Source organism: Encephalitozoon cuniculi, chromosome V (genome assembly GCF_000091225.2).
Source record: "Encephalitozoon cuniculi GB-M1 chromosome V, complete sequence".
Lineage (NCBI taxonomy): Eukaryota > Fungi > Microsporidia > Unikaryonidae > Encephalitozoon > Encephalitozoon cuniculi.
In genome coordinates, this window is record NC_003232.1 from 1 (window position 1) to 20,633 (window position 20,633).

General features: G+C 46.4%; 14 protein-coding genes across 14 annotated transcripts; 7 read left to right on the top strand and 7 right to left on the bottom strand.

Annotated features, from left to right (window-relative positions):
* Window positions 1-1,075: 1,075 nt before the first annotated feature.
* ECU05_0010 (uncharacterized protein) lies at window positions 1,076-1,447 on the bottom strand (the record flags this gene model as incomplete). The annotated part of the gene is made up of 1 exon (NM_001041207.1): window positions 1,076-1,447. One exon carries the CDS (start codon window positions 1,445-1,447, stop codon window positions 1,076-1,078), a length of 372 nt encoding a protein of 123 aa, NP_597341.1.
* Window positions 1,448-2,306: 859 nt separating this feature from the next.
* Window positions 2,307-2,921, top strand: ECU05_0020 (uncharacterized protein; the record flags this gene model as incomplete). The annotated part of the gene is made up of 1 exon (NM_001041208.1): window positions 2,307-2,921. One exon carries the CDS (start codon window positions 2,307-2,309, stop codon window positions 2,919-2,921), a length of 615 nt encoding a protein of 204 aa, NP_597342.1.
* An 853-nt stretch (window positions 2,922-3,774) lies between these two features.
* Window positions 3,775-5,148, top strand: ECU05_0030 (uncharacterized protein; the record flags this gene model as incomplete). The annotated part of the gene is made up of 1 exon (NM_001041209.2): window positions 3,775-5,148. The coding sequence occupies one exon, from the start codon at window positions 3,775-3,777 to the stop codon at window positions 5,146-5,148; it is 1,374 nt and encodes a 457-aa protein (NP_597343.2).
* A 1,200-nt stretch (window positions 5,149-6,348) lies between these two features.
* Window positions 6,349-6,705, bottom strand: ECU05_0040 (uncharacterized protein; the record flags this gene model as incomplete). Its single annotated transcript, NM_001041210.1, has 1 exon — window positions 6,349-6,705. The coding sequence occupies one exon, from the start codon at window positions 6,703-6,705 to the stop codon at window positions 6,349-6,351; it is 357 nt and encodes a 118-aa protein (NP_597344.1).
* A 590-nt stretch (window positions 6,706-7,295) lies between these two features.
* ECU05_0050 (uncharacterized protein) lies at window positions 7,296-8,123 on the top strand (the record flags this gene model as incomplete). The annotated part of the gene is made up of 1 exon (NM_001041211.1): window positions 7,296-8,123. The coding sequence occupies one exon, from the start codon at window positions 7,296-7,298 to the stop codon at window positions 8,121-8,123; it is 828 nt and encodes a 275-aa protein (NP_597345.1).
* A 1,231-nt stretch (window positions 8,124-9,354) lies between these two features.
* Window positions 9,355-11,811, bottom strand: ECU05_0060 (uncharacterized protein; the record flags this gene model as incomplete). The annotated part of the gene is made up of 1 exon (NM_001041212.1): window positions 9,355-11,811. The coding sequence occupies one exon, from the start codon at window positions 11,809-11,811 to the stop codon at window positions 9,355-9,357; it is 2,457 nt and encodes an 818-aa protein (NP_597346.1).
* A 91-nt stretch (window positions 11,812-11,902) lies between these two features.
* ECU05_0070 (uncharacterized protein) lies at window positions 11,903-14,620 on the top strand (the record flags this gene model as incomplete). Its single annotated transcript, NM_001041213.1, has 1 exon — window positions 11,903-14,620. One exon carries the CDS (start codon window positions 11,903-11,905, stop codon window positions 14,618-14,620), a length of 2,718 nt encoding a protein of 905 aa, NP_597347.1.
* Window positions 14,621-14,821: 201 nt separating this feature from the next.
* On the top strand, window positions 14,822-16,747 carry ECU05_0080 (uncharacterized protein; the record flags this gene model as incomplete). The annotated part of the gene is made up of 1 exon (NM_001041214.2): window positions 14,822-16,747. The coding sequence occupies one exon, from the start codon at window positions 14,822-14,824 to the stop codon at window positions 16,745-16,747; it is 1,926 nt and encodes a 641-aa protein (NP_597348.2).
* A 72-nt stretch (window positions 16,748-16,819) lies between these two features.
* ECU05_0085 (uncharacterized protein) lies at window positions 16,820-17,263 on the top strand (the record flags this gene model as incomplete). Its single annotated transcript, NM_001415612.1, has 1 exon — window positions 16,820-17,263. The coding sequence occupies one exon, from the start codon at window positions 16,820-16,822 to the stop codon at window positions 17,261-17,263; it is 444 nt and encodes a 147-aa protein (NP_001402561.1).
* Window positions 17,264-17,319: 56 nt separating this feature from the next.
* ECU05_0087 (uncharacterized protein) lies at window positions 17,320-17,535 on the bottom strand (the record flags this gene model as incomplete). The annotated part of the gene is made up of 1 exon (NM_001415613.1): window positions 17,320-17,535. One exon carries the CDS (start codon window positions 17,533-17,535, stop codon window positions 17,320-17,322), a length of 216 nt encoding a protein of 71 aa, NP_001402582.1.
* Window positions 17,536-17,703: 168 nt separating this feature from the next.
* ECU05_0090 (uncharacterized protein) lies at window positions 17,704-18,369 on the bottom strand (the record flags this gene model as incomplete). The annotated part of the gene is made up of 1 exon (NM_001041215.1): window positions 17,704-18,369. One exon carries the CDS (start codon window positions 18,367-18,369, stop codon window positions 17,704-17,706), a length of 666 nt encoding a protein of 221 aa, NP_597349.1.
* A 117-nt stretch (window positions 18,370-18,486) lies between these two features.
* ECU05_0100 (uncharacterized protein) lies at window positions 18,487-18,948 on the bottom strand (the record flags this gene model as incomplete). Its single annotated transcript, NM_001041216.1, has 1 exon — window positions 18,487-18,948. One exon carries the CDS (start codon window positions 18,946-18,948, stop codon window positions 18,487-18,489), a length of 462 nt encoding a protein of 153 aa, NP_597350.1.
* A 182-nt stretch (window positions 18,949-19,130) lies between these two features.
* ECU05_0110 (uncharacterized protein) lies at window positions 19,131-20,132 on the top strand (the record flags this gene model as incomplete). The annotated part of the gene is made up of 1 exon (NM_001041217.1): window positions 19,131-20,132. The coding sequence occupies one exon, from the start codon at window positions 19,131-19,133 to the stop codon at window positions 20,130-20,132; it is 1,002 nt and encodes a 333-aa protein (NP_597351.1).
* Window positions 20,133-20,244: 112 nt separating this feature from the next.
* ECU05_0115 (uncharacterized protein) lies at window positions 20,245-20,442 on the bottom strand (the record flags this gene model as incomplete). The annotated part of the gene is made up of 1 exon (NM_001415614.1): window positions 20,245-20,442. One exon carries the CDS (start codon window positions 20,440-20,442, stop codon window positions 20,245-20,247), a length of 198 nt encoding a protein of 65 aa, NP_001402583.1.
* Between the last annotated feature and the right edge of the window lie 191 nt (window positions 20,443-20,633).

A 20,633-nucleotide genomic window follows, 5' to 3' on the forward strand; every position in this document is an offset into this window, starting at 1 on the left:
ATTCACTCATGCTTTTCTATCGGCCTCCCTCTCTCTTCATCCCACCTTCTCCGCAACACCTTCTCCACAACACCTTCTCCACAACACCTTCTCCGCAACACCTTCTCCACAACACCTTCTCCGCAACACCTTCTCCGCAACACCTTCTCCGCAACAAACCGCCCGAACAGACACCCGTATCAACGCCCTTATCGACATCCCAATCCATCCCAATCCATCCCATGCCCTCTAGTAAGTTTAGTACTTATCATTCCATCGAAGAATCCAAGTATTGTTATTGCAAACCAATCATACTGTATTCATCCTGCCACAATCGCGAGGGGAGAAGCACAGCCCATCCGAAAAGAGCTCCCTACTGCCCCAGACAGAGTCCCCATCCCTCTCCTCATCTCCGCCGCTCCTACCCATTCACCATCTGCCCTCCGCCATCCTACCTCCGCCATCCTAAATGGTTACTTCGCCTTACTCCACAACCTAAGAGAGTCTCCACATCCTCCCCCCCCCCAAAATCAATAAACACCTCTCAACCCCCTCATCCCAACACCATCCCTGCCCCAACCACCCACCACATCGCCCTCCCCACCCAACTCCCCCAACACAGAGAGCCCCACACACTCACATCCACAAAATGCCGCACATAACCCAAACCATCCCAGTAGAAAACAAGAGCACAACCATAATCCCATTCGTTTTATTCATCACCCCCCAGATCATCCATGCCCTGCCCTGAAGACGGAGACCCCCACGAGATCCGAGCTGTTCAAACCATTCAGGCACACCATCTCAAATCCATCCTCCTTCACAGTTCAAACCTTACAACACACAATCCACAAACCCCCATCCTAATCCGAAGAACACCCATCTCTTGTCCATATCCTATGACCTCATACCGTCCCCCCACCGCCATCCTTGTTCCGCTCCTTGTCCAATCAGACAGAAGGTCCCACAACTCCACATCCATGCCTCCCTCCAACGTCTCCCTCCAACACTCCCGCCATTCTCCTCCTTCCATTCTCAGGAACCCCACAAGACAACCCCCCAGAGAACTCACACATCCATAAAAACCACCCCGTCTCTATCTCCTCTCAGAACTTCCTCCACACCCCCATCTCATCAAACTCCTCTGCTCCGAGTTCTCAGAAAGAGACTGACCTTCAGATCCGAGCTTCCGACCTCCAACTCCCCCGAGATCCAGGGTCCTCCACAGGAGAAGAACCCCTTCTTCAAGCCCCACCTCCCTTGCTCTCTTACCCATCTGCGTCCGTGTTCCGCCATCCTCTCCCTCCTCCCAGAGCCCCGAAACAGCTCCTTCACACATCTCCCTTTGGATACACCCCAACCTTGTCGCCATATACATTCCGCCCCCTTGAACCCAACACCATCTGCTTGATCGACTAACTCGTAACCTCCCCCGAGCCGTCATGCCTGTAATAGTACACACATCCATCCGATTCCTCAATTCATCACCATTCCTCTACAAACTTTTCATACTCCAGAGCCCCCAATCCCCAGATCCGAAGACTCAAATCGAGCCAGATTCCGAAGAGCTCAAATCAAGACACATCTCCTTGATCCATTCCACATCTTCCCCCGAAACCATCCCCCATCTTCAGCCCCTCCTAAACCTCCCGCCCCCATTAATGTATGTCCTCGATACATCTAGAGCCATCCTCGATACATCTAGAGACTCCCTGATAGATAGATAGATAGATAAATAGATAAATAAATAAGTAGGTAAGTAAGTAGGTAAGCAAGCAAGTAGACCCCATTCTTCCCTAAAACCCCCCAAAATCAAGACACATCAGAAGTACATCATATATATTCCAGCCCACAGACACCCACATCCGCCCAACACCTCCAACAACAATCCCACACTCCCTATCCTTGCCACCCTTCTTCACCTGCCCACACTCCTGTAATATGACACATCCCCTTTAAGACAAACAGACAGAAACTCTGCTTCCTTCTCAGAGCCCCCGATACACCGAGAATCCTTTCGGGCTCCGGCATCCAGCACTTCCACCACCCACAGTCAGTGCCATCCATCCCACCTCACAGCCCTCTCCTTACCCAATCAGTCGGCATCTCAGAGCCCCTGTGTCTGCCACAGCCACGCCAAAAGATCCCCCGATGTCGCCACAATCAACAGTCTCCCACAATCACATCCGGCAACCTACAAAGCCTACGACAGACAACCGAATCCTCTCAGCCCATCAGAAGACCCGTTCCCCCTCCACAATCCCCCCCGCACCCAGGCACATTTCTGCCCCGAGATCCTGCCGCCAATCCCCCCATTCATAACCCATATGTGCAAGGATCGCCAACACACATCCCGCCCACAGATCCAACACAACCGTGTCAAAACACCGCTCGCAAAGTTGACCTCAACTATCGCGAAAGGGCCTTTGCACAGGAGGAGCACCATGGGACGCCACAGGGCCGCCTATCACCGATGCTATAGGAGATCAAGCAAAGAATCGTCCGCCATCATCCCTTGCAAGACAAGAACCTACTCGACGGTATCAGAAACGGCCTGGAGACAAACGAACCCAAGCCCCAACGAACTGCTGCTGTCGATGCTGCCACCAGTGCCTCGACGCCCTAGAGGAGGCTGTCGTCCACTTCACGCCCCTCTTCTAAACAAGATGCCACAGACTTTTCCTGCTGCTTCCGAGCGGCCAATGCCCTCTCGACGACTATCCAAGGCCACTCAAAACGTTCAAACACGCCCTTCGGAGCGCCCTGCCCCATGTCACCGAAGGCCCGGACCAAGAGGTCCAGGAGGTCGAGATCCCCCAGAGGCTTGCCATCCTTGGTCTCTTGGCCCCGAGCTTGGTCTCTTGGCCCCGAGCGAGGTGCAGTTCGACTGCCTCGAAGCCAGCCGGACCTGGAACACCTTCATCGGTGCATACACGAAATAAGCCTCAAGCCCTCTACCTTCCCCATGGCATTGATACGCCTCTCTTCAGAGACAGTCAGGCGAGCCGTCCAGAAAAGCCGATCGCCAAACGTCCCAGAACCCCAGAGAGCGCAACCCCACGAGATTCTTCGGGATGCCACCACCGCCTTCGACTCCCTGCCCAAAAGCTCAAGTCCCTCAGGACATCATGTGCCCAAGCCGTCGATGATCTTCAAAGGAATCGAGGCCTTTTCTGCTGCATTCGATGAACGATGAACTAAGCCGGATGCTGCACGAAGCAGAGCATGCTGCACGAAGCAGAGAAGAACCCGTCCGCCCGAACGAAAGGACTGCCAATCTCGGAAGGGCCCTCTCCCCTCATAAGACTGCGTGGACTCCCATGCTCCATGCTCACTGCCATCCGTGCTTTCCTTCACCTTGCTAACCAACGACGAAACCAGGGCGAACACAGGATCAAACACTGCACCGTACTCGCCGCGCCATCACGCACCAGATCCGGAGACTGCACCGAGCTATTTGATGACCGTGCCCACCGCCCTGCCGAATGCCCACCGCCCTGCCGAATGCCCATCAATCAGCCCGCGACTACTCCACTCCATGACTGCACAAGAGGCTCCGGCGATACGACTGCCACTGCTGCTCATAGTCGGCTGAACACACGTCCCCCAGCGCCTGCCTGCTTGCCCGATTAAAGACATGTGAATATCCCCTCTTGAGCATCCGTGTGCTGGGCAGCAGTCCTTGCACGTCTCCGATCGATGGCCGCGCCCACCCAACTCCCCGAGACTGCCAAGCCAAAGCACTCCAACCAATCTGAAGCCGGTCCAGCCCCACTGGCTTCTCCAACAGCCCCCATGCCACGCCCTGCATCCCATCTAGCACCCATGCCTTCAGATCATCCAGACTTCCGATCCAAGTCCGCTCGTCTTAGATGCCAACCGCCCCGTACAAACAACTGCGGCACATTCAAACAACCACCGTCAGTCGCTGCCACTAGCCGTCCAAAGCCAGGCAACCCATTCCTCCAGCCCCCAACCAAAGGCACGCCTCCCCCAAAGAAGAAGAAGAAGAACCACACAGAAGGATGCCACACACACGAAGCCAATCCAGAACCAAACACCAAACACACAGAAACAGAGCCCCCAATCATCTCCCACTGCCCTCCTCCACATCCAGGGCCCACTGCAACCCCGAATCTCCTCCCTTGCCCAAACCCCACTTCATCATTCTGTCAAAACACCAGAGACAGCCCCAGCTTGCCCCCCAACGTCCAAACATGGTCCATATTCCCGAAACACCCCTCCAAAGACGTCACAGCCCAAGTCAAATCCCAATCCGTATCCCACCGAGCCCCTATAACCTATCAACCGCCAAGACCTACTACTACCTCCAACCCCCGTATCTCCCAATCCTATCACATGAAATCCATTTCATCGTACCTCTCCTTTGCCCATATGAACATCACACACACAACAGAGCAGCACGCCGAGAACCAGCCACACTGGAAAACAATCCTCGACATCGCTCCATTCGTCTCAATTACATTCCCAGCCATCATGTGCCTCATCTTCGACGAAGACAGTTTTGAAGAGAGTCCTTTCCTCAGGTTCATTACACTACTCCTCCCCTTCTCATACTCAGCAGTACAGTATGCCTTACTCTACACCAACTGGAAGTCACATAACAAACCAGAGCCCATCCTGCACACCACACTCTACTACACACTCAGTCTCCTGCTTCTTGCATTCACCATCATCTCCATCCTTTCAATCATTCCATTCTCCCTTAATGAATGGGATCATGCTGCCTCATTCTTCTACCCTATCGTCCTCCCCTCTTTTACCGTCCCACCTGCCTATCTCCTTTCCAGCTCCTACTTCCTTGTCCCACGACAGATCCGGCTCACAGACACTGTTATCAGCATACTGATATCAGTATGCAGTATAGTAAATGTGCTACTTGTGTTCAAGGAATTCAATTACTATCCTTACTCTGCAATAATATCCTCCATCTCCGTCCTTCTACAACTACTCAGCGAGAAGCACTGTCTATTCAAGCAGAGTCCTCCATCTACTGCATCATCGAGGGCTGCCGTTCTTATCCTCACCCTCATCCTTGCTGTCCTTGTCTACACATTTCTGGGGTATGGAGCCATCTACATCCTGGATGACCACTTCCACCTACTTGGCAAGATGAAGAGTATCCTTCCATCAGAACCTCACCAATAAACCCCTACCTATCTACCGACGTCCTTACCAGCCCCACACCAACACAGACAATCTTCAACAACCAGGCGACAGCCCATTCCATTCTTCATCTAATCACCACACAAGCACAGGGAGGAGCATGGATTGGCATATGCGCAAACACACTCTGCAGCCCCGTTTACCAACATCGTAATTCCATCGTCCCCACTCTCCTCCCCCAGATACTCAACAGTTCGTAGTCTCAACTCATCATCCTCATCCACCCCAACAACATCCTCTGCTATACCACTACCACATACACTCTATAACCGACCTCAAACAGCACTTCCTTGAAAACTCCAACACCCAAGCCCCACCACCCACGACTCCGACATCCAATCCAGATCCCTTTAGTCTATCAAAGCCTGCCCGTCTCCATCACCGAAAAACTTTTCCCATTTCTGATCCCATCAAGGAACTTTCTCTCCGTATTTCCCCCGAGCAAACCACATACCCCATCCTCAACCTCTTCTACAGCCAGCCACATCCCCTCTCCTCCATCAATCTATGTCCCATTCCAACAACCCGCTAAGCCCAACATATATCTCCCCTCCAGGCAACCCAGAGCTCTTCATCAACTATCACCTTCAATCCAGCTCAGTCCGAGACTCCATTCACCACTAACTAGAATCGAAGTCGAAAAGAGAAGACCAAGACCCACGTCCTTGCTCCTTCATGCCACTGTATGTCCATCTCCCACATCCCCAGAACACATCCCTCACTATCTGCCTTGCCATCATCTATGGCCCATCTCCAGGAGGCTGCTCTCAATCCTGAATGCCCCCATTCGACCAAATCTCCGCCCTAGCCATCCCATCAAAACAACACACATCTATCATATTTATTCATTCCCCTCATATTACCGCATCTCAGGAATCTCAGAACAGCAAGATTCCGAACCATCCAGAGACGAGGAGCTCCCTGCATCCTCCCCTACCTCGTCTACATCATTTCCCTTCACAATCAACGGCCTTGCATTCTCTCCTGTCTTCTCAGACCAGTGGACCTGAACAGAAGGTGGTAGATCACGCCCTCCCTCTTCTTGAAAAGCCCTCCCTCTTCTTCCCTCTCCCAAAAGTACCCCAAGAGCCGCCACCTTCCATCTCCCGCCCCCCCCCTGTACTTACCTGTCCGGACAAAAAACCCGTCACACATACTTGTCGGCAGCGAGCGGCCTATTAACTATCTCCTCCTTCTTTTCCCTGATCCATAGCCTTTCCTGTACTCCTTAACCTTCAGAAGCATCTCCACCTCTCCTCTCTTCTTCCAAATACACCAAACCTCTGGCTCTCCCTTCCCAACCTTATCCGCCATATCGCTGATCTGCCCAAACGCTCCATTCACCACGTCCGCAAACCTCATTCCACATCTCCCTTTGGCCTCCTTGTACGTCCCAGCACCATCAAACCTCTTGAAATGCGGACTTTCAAACGCCTCACGTATCAGATCCGGAGCCCTGCTGCTGTCTCCAAACACGCATATATATGCTACCGACCGAAGTGCCAAATATGGGAGTAGCCCGCCAACTGGGAAGCACATGCCCTTTCTCCTGCATCCATCTCCTGCCGCCAGTGTCCGGCAGCACAGCAACCTTGTCCCCGTGGAAAACAACCGGAGCTAGATCCAAGTCTCTAAACCCGCCCCTTCTTCAAGCGATCCTTTCAACATCTCTATCTTCGACCTGCTAAACCTCCAGCCCAACCCATCCTCAAGCTTCTCACCTCCTCCACCATCCGAGAGACACATGATATCCCAACCAGCACGACTGTACATGCCAATAACCTTCACATCTTCAAGGGCCCGCTGTCTCCCACACCCGTTGCACTGCTTCTTCGCCCTCCGACTAAGATCCTTCTCCCCCGGAGGCCATCGACCAAACACACATCCATCACCTGCACTGCACAATATCACACAATATGTCTCACGAGGAATTCATTCCACCAGGAACAGAATCCACATCCAATCCATCTGCATCCCCAAAGCTCTTAGATCCCCACTGCCTCCCAACCCTCCTACTCCAAGTCTCCGCACAACCCCACCAATATCCCATACCATAACACAAATCTAACACCCCCACACACCCAATCATATCAATATATCCATTTCATCCATATTTCTCCTTTACCCACATGAACACCACACACGTTCCAGAGCCACACAGAACAGAGCAGCACGCCGAGAACCAGCGACACTGGAGGAAGATCCTCGGTATTGCTCCAATCGTGTCAATTGCATTCCCAGCCACCATGTACTTCATCTCTGACGAAGACAGTTTTGAAGATAGCCTTTTCCTCAGATTCATCACAGTACTCCTCCCCTTTTCATACTCAGCAGTACAGTATGCCTTACTCCACACCAACTGGAAGTCACATAACAAACCAGAGCGCATCCTGCAAAGCATACTCTACTACACCCTCAATCTCCTATTTCTTGCATTTTCCATCATCTCCATCCTTTCAATAATTGCATTCACCCTTGCTGAATGGGAAGATGATGATTGGGAAAATAATAATGATCCAATTATCTTTTCTTTCATCCTTCCCTCTTTCACTGTCCCACTCACCTATCTCCTCTCCACATCTTGCTGTCTTGTTCCAGGACAGATCGGATTCACAGACACTGGTATCAACGTCCTTGTTGACATCCTGATACTACTATGCTCTGCAGGAGATTTAGTGCCTGCCTTCGACGAAGTCAAGCATTGTTATTACTTTGCAATCATATCTTCCATACTCATCCTGATACGATTGCTCAGGGAGAAGCTCTCTCCAGAGAAACAGAGCCCTCCCCCTACTGCACCATGGAGAATCGCGGTCTTTGTCCTTATACTCATCTCTATCGTCATCGCTTATGCGTTATTAGCGTATCTAATAATGAACGCAGACATCTTCGATAACTACTACTCCAGCTTATTTGACAAGATGAAGAACATCTTTTCATCAAAGCCCGACGAATAAATAGCTCTCCACTCCATCACACTCCTTATCCCAACACAGACCATCCCTGACAACCAGACAGCAGATCGTTCTGCTCTCTAACTGCAGCACCGTTTGCTTTATTCATCAACAACACCAAGCTACATCACAGATCCCTTGCACTGAACATTAAGACCGTCGAGAACCTCAGATTTATTCACACCATTCTCCTTTCCACCGTCCTCACGCTACCTTTTATTTCCTCCAGATCTATGGCTCGAACGGAAGTGTTACACAACTCAACATCCTGGTCCTTCAACGTCTCAACCCACAACCCCTGGAATCCTTTTCCTCTGAGCCTCAGGAACTCCAACTGTCACAGGAGACCCCAAGAATCTACTCTACTCTCTTCTGCACTTATGAAGAACCTGCATCTGGGATCTTAAGAAGTGAAATGGCATCCACTATGTCATGTGTTATCTTTTCTGTGTGCATCTAATAACATCCTTCTATCAAGAATAGTATATTCAGATGTCTTACGCTATCAGTTGTCTTTATTAAACTTTGCTTTCAGAACTTTCCCATATTCCTTATCATTACTTTGAATACTTCACCATGTCTTTTTTTCTTTCTCATCCACATCGGTAGATGCGTTTTCCATCATCTTACCAATTTCTTTTACAATACTTTTCTCATACTCTGCCATCTGTCTACCTTTCGAAGAACCGCATTGAAACATTTTTTCATGCATTGCTTCTCACAACTCACTAAAGGCCTTGTTCCCTTTCATGTACACTTTCTACATTTACGGATATGCCCTCCAAGTATTCTTCCATTCTTTTGCCAAATAACCTCTCAAATCGATTATCAGATGCTCATATCACATTCTGAGCATAAAATCTCACACTATATGGGAAATGCCATTAAAAACTGTAAGACTTTCCATGCCCGTGACATTCCTCTACAAATCCCTGTACTTTGCTGTCGACAATGAAGCAGTGCTGCACCCTTAGAATAGACGGAAGTGTCATCGACTGATGACTTGGATCTAATGTAAAAAAGCCAGTGCTTTCTGGCTACAAGGAACGGTGTACTATGCTAAGGAAGTAATTAACATCAATGCAGCATGCCTCCAGTTTATAGGGCAGATTTTTCCTTGTTTAATGTAACACCACTTCCTTTTCTTATGACATTTACTATCATTTCGAAAGAAAACTGTTGTTTGTGCAAAATATCTGGGATCAACCTTTTTATTACTATGGATTCTCAGATGTCAACCATCATATCTACATCTTATAGCCAGAATCTCTTTATTTTGGCACCCTACATAAACGATTGCTCCGTTCCATACAACCGAGTTTATTGCTCCTGCTGCCTTTGTTTTTCCGACACAGAACACCGAGTTGTCCCAAAAGTCCCAGAACCGAAGCATTCCATCCTTGGATCCTGTGACAAACGAGTCCTTCATTGACGCTCCACACTTGATCCATGAGTCGTGTGCATATGGAACTGTTTTAACTATTGATTTGTTTCTCCATCTCCGCAACGAGCAGTCTCTTCCGAAGCTTATTAGCTCGTCGTTATAACACAGCAACCCCTGAACTGAGTCTAGGTGTGGTGGAGAAAGCGTTATAAGTCCGTTGTTGTAGCACTTGACTGTATGGTCTCTGGAGCCTGTGAATGTATCTGGCCCGATCTTTTCTATGCAAAAGACGGTTCCTGAGTGCACCTTTTCGGAGAATACCAACTTGGAGTTTCTTTGGTCAAGTATTGAAAGCGTCCCGTCTTCATGCCCAGTGAATATGTAGTTATCTCGGGAAAGCAGTGCTGAGACTTCGCTTCTGAAACCATATACCGGGCGTGTGCCTGATCTGCAATCAAAGCTTTTTAGTATTCCCCTTGTTGTGTATAAGAGAGCTTCAGATCCCTCCATGCATCTAACGCCTTCTTCTGTGAATAGAATTTCCACTCTATCGCCCCACCCTCGGATCTTATTATCTATAGATGCAAATACGAGGTGGGAATCGAAGAGTGCTAATGTAGTGGGAAGATACCCGGCCAATTTATCTTCAACAGTTGTGACCATGGTTATTTTTTCTTTTCTTGGTGTGAAGAGAGCATATTTTTTAGTGCTTCTGCCTAGATCGAAGGTCACGATTCTTTTGTGAATTTTGGGATCCTCTTGCTTTACTTCTTGGCTTTCTATAATTTCGCATGTGTCGGATATTTCTAATGAATCGACATGCCTTCTTATTGTATCAATTTTTGAATGCTCCTCCTTTGCTAGACTTTCTAATTGATCTTTGTACCCACTGTCTTTGGCTTGGCTTGGTGATGCCCCAGAGGATCTATTCCGGCCAATGGATGTTTTCAAGAGCTCTTCGCTATTTTTCTTGTGAGAATTGCTTTCCGGAGAATTTATTCTATTCTCTGAGGCTCTCTTTTCAGTACCCGTGGGATCTTTATTGTACTCCGTCTCATTCAAGCAGCTACCTGCATTCAGGAGTATCTGATTCTTAGATTCTTCCGACATCTTCTGAACCATGTCACTAAGCCTCTGATTTTCATCGATCAGATTTTGCACAAAAGGATGTTTTAGAATTTCTTGTACTATATCCTCTCTTCTATCGTCTTTTTCAAAGCCCATAGCATCTATCCTCGACTTAAGCATACGGTTTTCTGAAACCAACTCCTCTATGTTGGCCCTGGATTCCCTTCTAAACCTTTCCCTAAGCATTTGGTTTTCCACCTTCAGCTTCTGTATTTCCTTCTTCAGCAGGAGGGTTGTAAACTTTGATCCGTCGATCTGTACGTTCATCTTTACTGTAGTTTCTATCGAAGCTGCTCTATTTGCATATTTTAAGGTGTTATGTGTCTCACTGATATCTGCATGGGAGGAAGAGACACAAGCTATCATCAGAACATACCCACTCAAGCAGCTCTGGAGGATCCTAGTGAGTTTTGAATCTCTAAATGGGACGTGCGAGGACTTCTTGAATAAAGCAGAAATGACGTTTCCAAGTGCCAGAAGCCCTGAATTGATGGATATTCCTTCTTTTACACGATCTCCAGCACACAGAGTTCTTTTGAGTCTCTCGCTTCCGGCCAAGTCAACAAAAGAAAACTTTGATGTTACGAATGATCCGTTTACCTCTTTCCTGTGAAAAAGAGTGAATATTGCATGGCTTCTGGATGACTTTGAATTCATATTGGTTGACTTTGTTGTTCTTTCTAGAGATCCTTTTTTCAGTGCCTCTATTCCGTCCTCGTATGATCTTAAGGTTACTTCAGTGGCTCCAGCGATTGTAACTTCTCCATTCATTTCCCTCAGGCTCAGTGGCATCTTATGTTTGCTAAATAAGTCAATTACTTCCTCGTTGTAAACCTCGATGAAGACGCAGTCTATTTCCTGGCACGCCTTGAATATATGTTTAAGAGATTGCGGAACAATCCCTGTCATGTCCTCATGTGTCATTCCCATTGTATAAGTTTTTCCGCTCCCTGTCTGTCCGTATGCCATCACTGTACAGTTGTATCCTTCAAGAAATAATTCTGTAAGATGCCTGACACTTCTGTTGTACATTTGCGTCTGTGATGTCGTGAGATGCACTTTGCTGAAAGTATAAGTTTTTGTTCCTACGGTCAGTGCTGTTGGGGTGCTTTCTATTGCATTGTCCAACCTGGGATTTACTCGCACCTCCACTTGGATCGTGCTTTTCTTATCCTCCATCGGGAAGATATCAATTATTTTTTTTATTCTTCTTCGGAACCTTTTATGGTCCCTGGAAAAACGTCGATGAAAATGCTGACCCCCATTGTGAATGGTATCACTATCTCTTCTAATTGCAATAATAGTTGTAACTGGATTGCTGGCTGGATTTAGGCACTATGGATCCTCAAGGTGTAGGACAGTTCCCTTTAAGATCAAGTCGAGAAGCATCGAGAAAACAGCATCCACAAGGCTGCTTGGCATGTCTCTGGAAGATGCAATGAAGAGATATCCATTGTTTAATTTTTATCCAGGGCAGTCAATTAGAGAGATCCTGAGCAGCTGGGAGAGAGTGACATACGGAAATGGAGAGACGATAGCAGCGCCTGGATTTATATTACAGGGCTTGGTGGAGATATGGTACAGGGAGCACCTTGTTTGTGTAAAAGAAAAAGGTTCTTTTCTTAATGGATCTATGGAGCTGCTGGGATATAGCACAAGAGGAACCAAAAAAGCAAGGGGCTCTGTCGAGGTTCTTCTGATTGATGCATCTCTAGTTAGAGACAACATCTGGTACATTCTGTTTTCCATGCTTAGAAAGTCATGCATTGAGATAGCCTGTAGATACTTTGAATTGGAGAGCAAGCTGGTCGAAAAGGAAACTATGAAGATCAAGGATGATGGCCAAGGCCATTTGGACTTATTCTTGTCCTTTTTAAACGAAAAGCTTTTGTTGAACCTGGACGATGGAAAGGAGATTCTCAGAAGGGACATTGAAGCGAGGCTCATTGGCAGAGGCGAGACTATCAAAGACAGCGAAGAGTCTATGGACTACATAATGTATGTGGTTTCTGGAGAGATTTTAGTACTGGCCGGCGAAAGTGCCTTTGTTTTTGGAAAAGGATCTGTCTTTGGATATTTTTCTCTATTCTTCGACTTATATTCGTCGATAAAGATCCAGGCAAGAGAGGATTCTTCAGTCCTTCTGTGCAGCTCATCAGTTTTGCTTAAGTTCGGGCTAGATGAAAAGAAATTCGACCATTCCATGCTGTTAGACATCGATGAGTCTCTCCATATTATAGATGAATCTGCTGAGTGGATGAGGCTTTTGCCTGGAGATATGATTGCTCAGAAGGGAGACGCTTCAAAGGAGATCTTCTACATTGGAGCGGGAAGTGTGAAATCTGCATCTAGGGAGTCTTCATCTGGAACGGTGATCGGAGGCAAGGAGTGCATCTTTGGAGAGAGTTGGAACGAGTCGTCCATAGCAACTAGAATAACAGATGTTGTTCGGATTCCGTCTCTTTTGGTTGACTACTTTCTTGAAAGGGATAAGAGCTTTTTTAAGAAATACACCAAAAGACTGTTTGAGAGTGGAAACAAGGCGAATGGAAAGATAGTCAGCATAATCCCTGTTGGGCAATACAAGGACATCGAATCTTTTTCAAGGAAGCTCAAGTCTGCAATTGGCGCTTCTTCTTTGCTCCTCAGCCGTAGAGATGTTGTTGAAATCCTTGCAAGAAGAGCGTTTGATACCACTGAAGAGGTTAGATTTATGGACTATCTTACAAAGATGTCGAGGCGTTACGAAATTATTCTTATCTATGTGGAAAATGAGTATTCCAGGTTGCTTAGGTATTTGCTAAACTTTTCGGACGTTCTGCTGGCTGTTGGAACGACCTTTGCAGACATCCCCGAATATAACGTCTACTGCAGGATCGAATTTGTTAAGATCTACGAGGAAAGAAGAGCTTCTGACGAAAGAAGTGTCAAGAAAAGCAAAAAGATCAACCACGGACCCCGGTACCTAGAAAGCAGGAAAGAAAGCTTTGGACAATATGATAGAGTTCATCATGTTTTGTTTCCTTCGAAAACCATGTTGTTCTGTTCCAAAGACTTTCAGAGACTTGCAAGGTCATTGCTGGGAAAGAGAATAGGCCTTGTTTTGGGTGGAGGAGGAGCAAGGGGCCTAGCTCACATTGGAGTTATCCAGGCTCTTGAAGAAGAAGGAATTCCTATAGATTGTGTTGGAGGCACAAGCATGGGGGCATTCATCGGCGCCCTATATGCGAAAGAATGTAACAACTACCACGTATTTAAACAAGCCAAAAGATTTTCCAGAAAGATGTCGAATATATGGATTCTTTTACTGGATCTGACCTACCCCATTTGCTCCATGTTTTCTGGCCATGCATTTAACAGGTCACTCCACTCTATCTTTGGAGATGGGCTAATTCAGGATCTATGGCTGGAGTACTTTTGTATCACCACCAACATAGTCAGCTATGAAGAAGAGGTGCATAGAAATGGAATGGTGTGGAGATATGTTCGAGCCAGCATGGGGCTCTGTGGATATCTGCCTCCAATATGTGATAACAAGAAGCTACTAGTTGATGGAGGGTATCTAAACAATGTTCCTGCAGATGTCATGATGGGCATGCAGGTTGAGAAGATCATCACTGTGGATGTTGGAACGGTCTTGGAGAACGACCACTTTGACTATGGGGATACTCTCAGCGGATTTACCATTCTGTTCAACAAGTTTTTTGGAAACAAAAAGTTTGTGACGATGGAGGAGATTCAATACAGGCTGGCCTACATTTCTACTGAGCGAAAGATGAAAGAGCTTGAAGCAAATGGAAATATAATTATGCTGAGACCTGACCTCGGGAAATACAGGACTATGGACTTTAAGAAGTTCGATGAAATTGTTGCATGTGGATACCAGTCTACGAAGAATGCAATCGCAAAATGGAAACAGGAGGGGACTTACGATGTTCTTTTCTTTAGTCTGAAGAAGCAAACGCCAAAAAGAAGATATTCTGTGTGATGAAGCCTGACAGCGCTTGCTAAATTCTTACGCATGAGCTGTTAAAACATTGTCCGTGGCATACACTGCTTCCAAGAAAACTTGTGATTCATTGGTCTCTTCATATTAGGTTTGGCCAATTGCTGAACGCATCAGTATTCAAACAAAAGTATGCTGATTGGAAGATGTATTAGGTTAAAAGAAGGTGTTAGAAAAAGCACAATGAATCATGGCGCGAGTGCATTCCACGACGATCCTTTTGGAGTGATAGATTGCTCCAGGGACGAGCAAGCACTGTTTCTGAAGAGCCTTCGGGACAGGATAACTTGTAACGAAAGAGAAAAGACTCTTTTGTTTGAAACTGGATTTACAAAGGAGAGGGACTTCAACGGAAGCGCCGAAGAGAACTGCATGAGCTTAGAAATATTGGCCCTACTATCAACGTCCAGGTGTCAGAACACTAGAGAGGGTGTCAGGGCATGCATTCCCCAAATCTTTGAATTTATCAAGTCTCAATCTCTCCCACCCTCCAGCATCCATATCTCTATGTTTAGGTCCTTTAGAATAATTATATCTGAGACCGACCAGGCCTCGTTTTATGACAAGTATCTAGCCTTCTTCCTATCTGTAATCGAGATAGAGCATCAGTCCCTGTGCCTCAATGCGATTAAAAATGAGGTAATCGAGCTACTCTATCGAATGCTGGAGACGGACACAAGGGTTAAGGCTAGGCTTAGAAGCAGGAGGGTCATCAAAATTCTATGCAACCCGGATCTTCAGGGTATCAAACTTCTCAACGAATTGATAGACGAAGGTGTGGGAAAGCACGTCAAAATTGGCCGTATACTCAAGAGGGTAGATGACTCGAATGTAAAGAACAAGTTGGAGGTTCTTTCATGCTGCGTAAAGCTGTATAGGATGAGCCATTCTGAAGACACAAGGATCATGGAAAGGATACTGTACGAGCTAGACGAGCTGGCACAGTATAGAAAAGAATCCTTAGTGCTGATAGGTTTTGTGGTTCAGGACGACGTCCAGGCGCAGTTATTCTGCAAAGATATAGAGCTTGTTTCTAAAATTGTTGATCGATTTCATGAGACTAAACCAAGCGAACTAACTCCTGAGCTCCTGTTCTGCATGTACTCTTTAACGGCAGGGCTGGAGGAGAACAGGAAGATCGCTGCTAGAAGCAAAATGATCCCTAGTGTTTTTGGAACGTTCAAGACGAAGGTAAATAGAAAGCAAGTAGACCTTGACTTCGTTATGATTGTACTATTTCTAAAGAGCATGACCAAGAGCATTACGTTTCTCAGGTCAGGTCTTCTAGACTATCCTATTGTAGAACTGCTAATAGATGCTTTGGACAACGAGTTTCCAGACACCATTGACGGAATCGACAAGATGGTGCCTGTGGAGAATTTGGGGGCGGGGTTTATAGAGAAAAGCATTCTGGGTGTGTTGGTCAATCTAGTCATGGAGTATGGAGACTACAAGAATAAGTTTATAGCGTCTAATGGCGTTGAAAAGGTTCTAAGCTACACGTTTAAATTTCCACACACAGTCTTGCAGATTTTCAAGAACTTTCTGTACGACACTAGCTTCAACTCAAAGGAGGTATTCATCAAGGCAACGGACAGGAGGTTCTTCAAGAGATTTATTGACATGTACGAGGAGAACAAGGACATGGAGATATTGGAGGGATGCTTCAATCTGATGCGAAACCTCTTGTGTGATGACACTCTAGACTATATTGTACAAAGCTATGAAGATATGATTGACTCTATATTTCTTTATCTGGATGAGTTTGCCGGTAGGACACCTATTTCGGAGGGCAGCAAGGAGGAACATGTCCTGCTGCAGATACTGTACACTATAGTCAATCTAAGTGCGAACTCTGACAAATTCAAAAGTTTGGTGCTGACTACAAGGCATCTGGACAATATGAAGAAAGTAAGCACGACTAGGAACCTTTCGATTGCATTTATATGGATCATAATAAACCTGTCGTGGAAAGAGGACGGGTCGGAGGACAGGATTCAAATCCTTTGTGCCAACGGCATAAGGGAATGGCTAGTCAAGATACAAGCCAAAGACTCGATCCTGGCAGATAAGATAGGAACTGCACTGGAAAACCTTAGGTTGGCATGATATGTTCTAATCTCGGCGGTTTGAAAATAGATTAAACCAAATAAGCAGCAACCTTTTGTGAACTTATCAGAAATGATCTTGTGGTATGGGCTTTCACTTTCAACATGTTTCAGCGCGAAGTACAAAAATCTAAAACAGACGAAACAAAAATTAATCTATAAACTTTGCGGCATGTTTTGCTTCTATTCAGGAATGAACATCAGCTTGTGCAATCTATACTCTCTGTTTGTTTCGATGATGCTTGCTCTAGTAGAATGTAGGAATTCCCATGTCCATCCCCATGTCCATCCTCATGTCCATCCTCATAGTTTACACAGTAGGGAATCTCATCGCAACGGATTGAGGAGACGGGATCGCCTCCCAACCCACAGAAGCCCTTACATGCATAGAAAATATATGCCTATGAACAACAACAAGAGAACTATGACGCTTGAAGAACTGAAGAAACCAAACGCCCCGATAATAGTTCCCTACGAAGTGACTCAAAATCAGGTACTAGCTCTTCTACACCATTAAAAAGGCTTGATTTAGAGAACTCGGTTTATGAAAGAAACACCCTAAAGGAAACCTATTTAATGTAAGGAGAGGTCATTTAAAGCTCTACCAGAAGCCTTGCTTGGATATATAATGAATCCTTGTCTCCTCAGATGTTCCATCATAAGGATGTCTTCTGCGTTCAATAACTGTCTCTCCAGCTCCTCCGCTTTTAATAGACTTTGAGAATTTACATCAGTCAAAATACCTGTAATGCATAGGCTTGTAGAAAGAATGCAGTGGACCATCCTCATTCAGCCTCTCAAGTAAAGACGTTTTAAATTGTTTGTAGTTTCAGATTTGACTAGTAAAGAAAACCTGATTCAGAACATAAGTGGATATTAAAATCAATATTGTTTCAAGATGAAAAATGGAAACGCCCAATTAGATTTGCAAGGCTCGAAAGAAACGTATAGCTTTATTCATAGAGACTCCTTCTTATTATTATAGGTAATCATGGCCTCCAACCACTTGAAAGCTCGTGCAAGGGGGCCAGTTATGCTATTAGCGCTTCCACTTGTTATGGTGACATAGAAAATCTTTACAACCTGCCCCCGCTCCGGATCCTCCTGGTTTTCAATCCCCGTCTCCTGGCTGAGCCACGACTTCCATTGATAGTCAGCCTCTGCCGTTTCCGGCGTGTGTCCCTCAAGATCAATCTTGTTCATAAGTACAACAACTGGCGCCCTCTTTTCCAGTGACAGCACCGTTTCATATGCTTCCCTTACCTCCTGGAATCTTTCGACATCATGAACATCAACTATAAACACAATCCCGTGGCAGTCGTAGAAGTAATCCCTCCAGGCAAGCCTCGCCGCTGTGTGCCCCCCAAGATCAATAACCTGTGCCTTTAGATTTCCTATTTCTATATAAGAAGTGCTGGGGTGGTGTGTAGGCATGTAGACATCTGTGGAGTCGCTCTTCAACTTATTCACCAGCGTGGTTTTTCCCGCATTGTCTATCCCAAGAAAGAGAATCGAAGAAGGCTTTCCAAAAAGAGACTTTACAAAGTTTTGAAACACCTTCTCATAAAATTCAGTCAGCTTAGCCTTCACGACACCGAGATATTCCTGTATGTTATCAAGCATGATTGTTTTGTTTTTCTAGGGCTTGTTTTTTCAAATTTATATTCTTAACTCTGCAAACAACCGACCCGCTTGAGAATTAAAAAAGCATATTCTCAGCGCACACTCAACAAACACGTTTTATTTTCTTACAGAATTCTTCCTGTACAGGAACTCCAGGCTCTCAGAGAGCGGGTTGTGGAGTATTTCTTTGTCAATGTCTGCAAAGTATGTCATGAAAAACAGGGCATCGCAGCCCTTCAGATATCTTTCCAGCTCCTTGAGCACGGGAACGCCCGTTCCTCCGTCAATACTGGGATCGAAGTCGATCTCTATGCAAAATACCTTCTGTTTAACCACTATGTTTACGGACCCATAGAACTTGAGACAGAACGTTCTAAATTGAAAGAACAATCCGCTTGGGGTCATCTGCCACGAAACCAGATCCAGCCCGGCCACCTTGATTAGAAGCTGCCTTAAGGAAAACGGAGATATATACACTCTGTTTAGCCTTATATATCCGTCAATCTCGAACACAGCCAGTATATCCTCTAGCCTAGGATTCTTCAAAAGACCATTTATCTTATGGAGAACCCCTTCCATTCAGGGCTACGGCACAACACGGCCCATTAACTCGGAGATAAGGTCATTCACTTCATTTTTGAGGAGTCAACTGGACCGTCCTCATTGGAGCCCAGTCTATTTGTTATCTGAGGCCTATGTAATCATGAAACATCCTGTTTTACCTAGAACATAGCATAAAAGCAAAGTATTTGCCTGGAGCTATGAGGCCATTTCTGATGATTCTTTCTGTGACATACATTGCGAGCGCAGAGTCTCCAGCCAAGACCCATGTGCGGCACCATAATCGGTATCATAGCCATTCTCCGCTGAAAAGTAATCTTCGGAAGACCTACAACTCCCCCCGCTTGGACAAACCTCTTAGTGACATAGGAATAACTGACGCAAGACGAGTTCCCCCTGTCTATATCTCAGGAAACTCAAGTCCTTTAGTTGCAGACGTAGGGCCTGATTCTGGGGAAAGCGGGGTTGTGCTGGCTCCAAGTATCGATGGGTCTAGCGAGGGAAATATAGGAATATATGTCTCTCCATCAAGAGACGGCCAAGGTATAGGCAGCAGAGAGAGGCTGATTTCCTTGCACCATTTAATACATCATGCACAAGGAGAAGCGTTGAAGGCCAGTGCCATAAGCTCGGCTGCGAAGCTTGAGGCCAGTGCGCTGCTTGCCCAGAGGCAGGAGTTGAATGCAAAGATAATGGCCAACAGGGCTGCAATGTTGCAGGAAGAAGAGCAAAGGCTTGTTGCCCAGAGATCATCCAACCCGCTGATTTTAGTGAAGGACACCGTTCCGGTCGCAAATGTGGCGAACAATAACTTAAGCTTTGAGCACCACAACGAGCTTCTAAACAAAAAGCTTGATATGATAAAGAAGGATCAGGATGAAGCTATAAAGAGGGCTGAAAATCTTGCAAGGCTGCACAAGGCAAGGACACAGATCCTTCCAGATAGCCTGGTTGCCTCTGATCCAAAGCAGTTCAAGGACTTCGTAGATGGTGGTCCTGCGCAAGATTTGACTTTCGAGGTTCCTGTTGATCCGTCTATTGGAAACTATTATGTCTCTAGCGATCCAGGAGAAAACCTTCAGACTAACAAAGCACCCCTGACAACAGGTGATTTGCCTTATTTTATCGCCCATAGCAACGAGAATGGGGTGTTCTCTCCTTATGGTTCTCTAAGCAATGGTGAATCCGTGGCCCAAGCCTGAGTTAATTGATTAAAAGCCAACTCTTGTAACTCTTTTAATGGATGGAGAGGCTGTCCTAATAGAAGTATTCCAAGAATCGAATATGGCTTTATTGTACAAGCTCTTTGGCTATTTAGTCACTGCTGCTGTCGCACTGACCGCTACTGCTGTCAGAAAAGAAGCCTAATTGCGGTTGGTAGTTTGATAGCCAGCCCTTATAAAGCCTGCTTTCTAAGGAATGGAGCGGCCCCCTCAGCCCATAGCCCAACTTGTAGCGGCGTGCCCCAATCATCCCAATGCCCAGGCATAAATGTAACATCTTTCTCTTCATACTTAGAGGCTTCAGGTATCCGTCTCATCTATTCCATAAATTTCCCATCCGCTACATCCGCCCAAACAGTTTGAAAAGGGAACAATCAATAAGAAGAACAGCTGATATGCCTGATCTATTAGACGAGCTGTCTATGCAACACATGTTCGACACGTAGAGTTGCGGATCTGTGGACATCTTTGTCACTCATA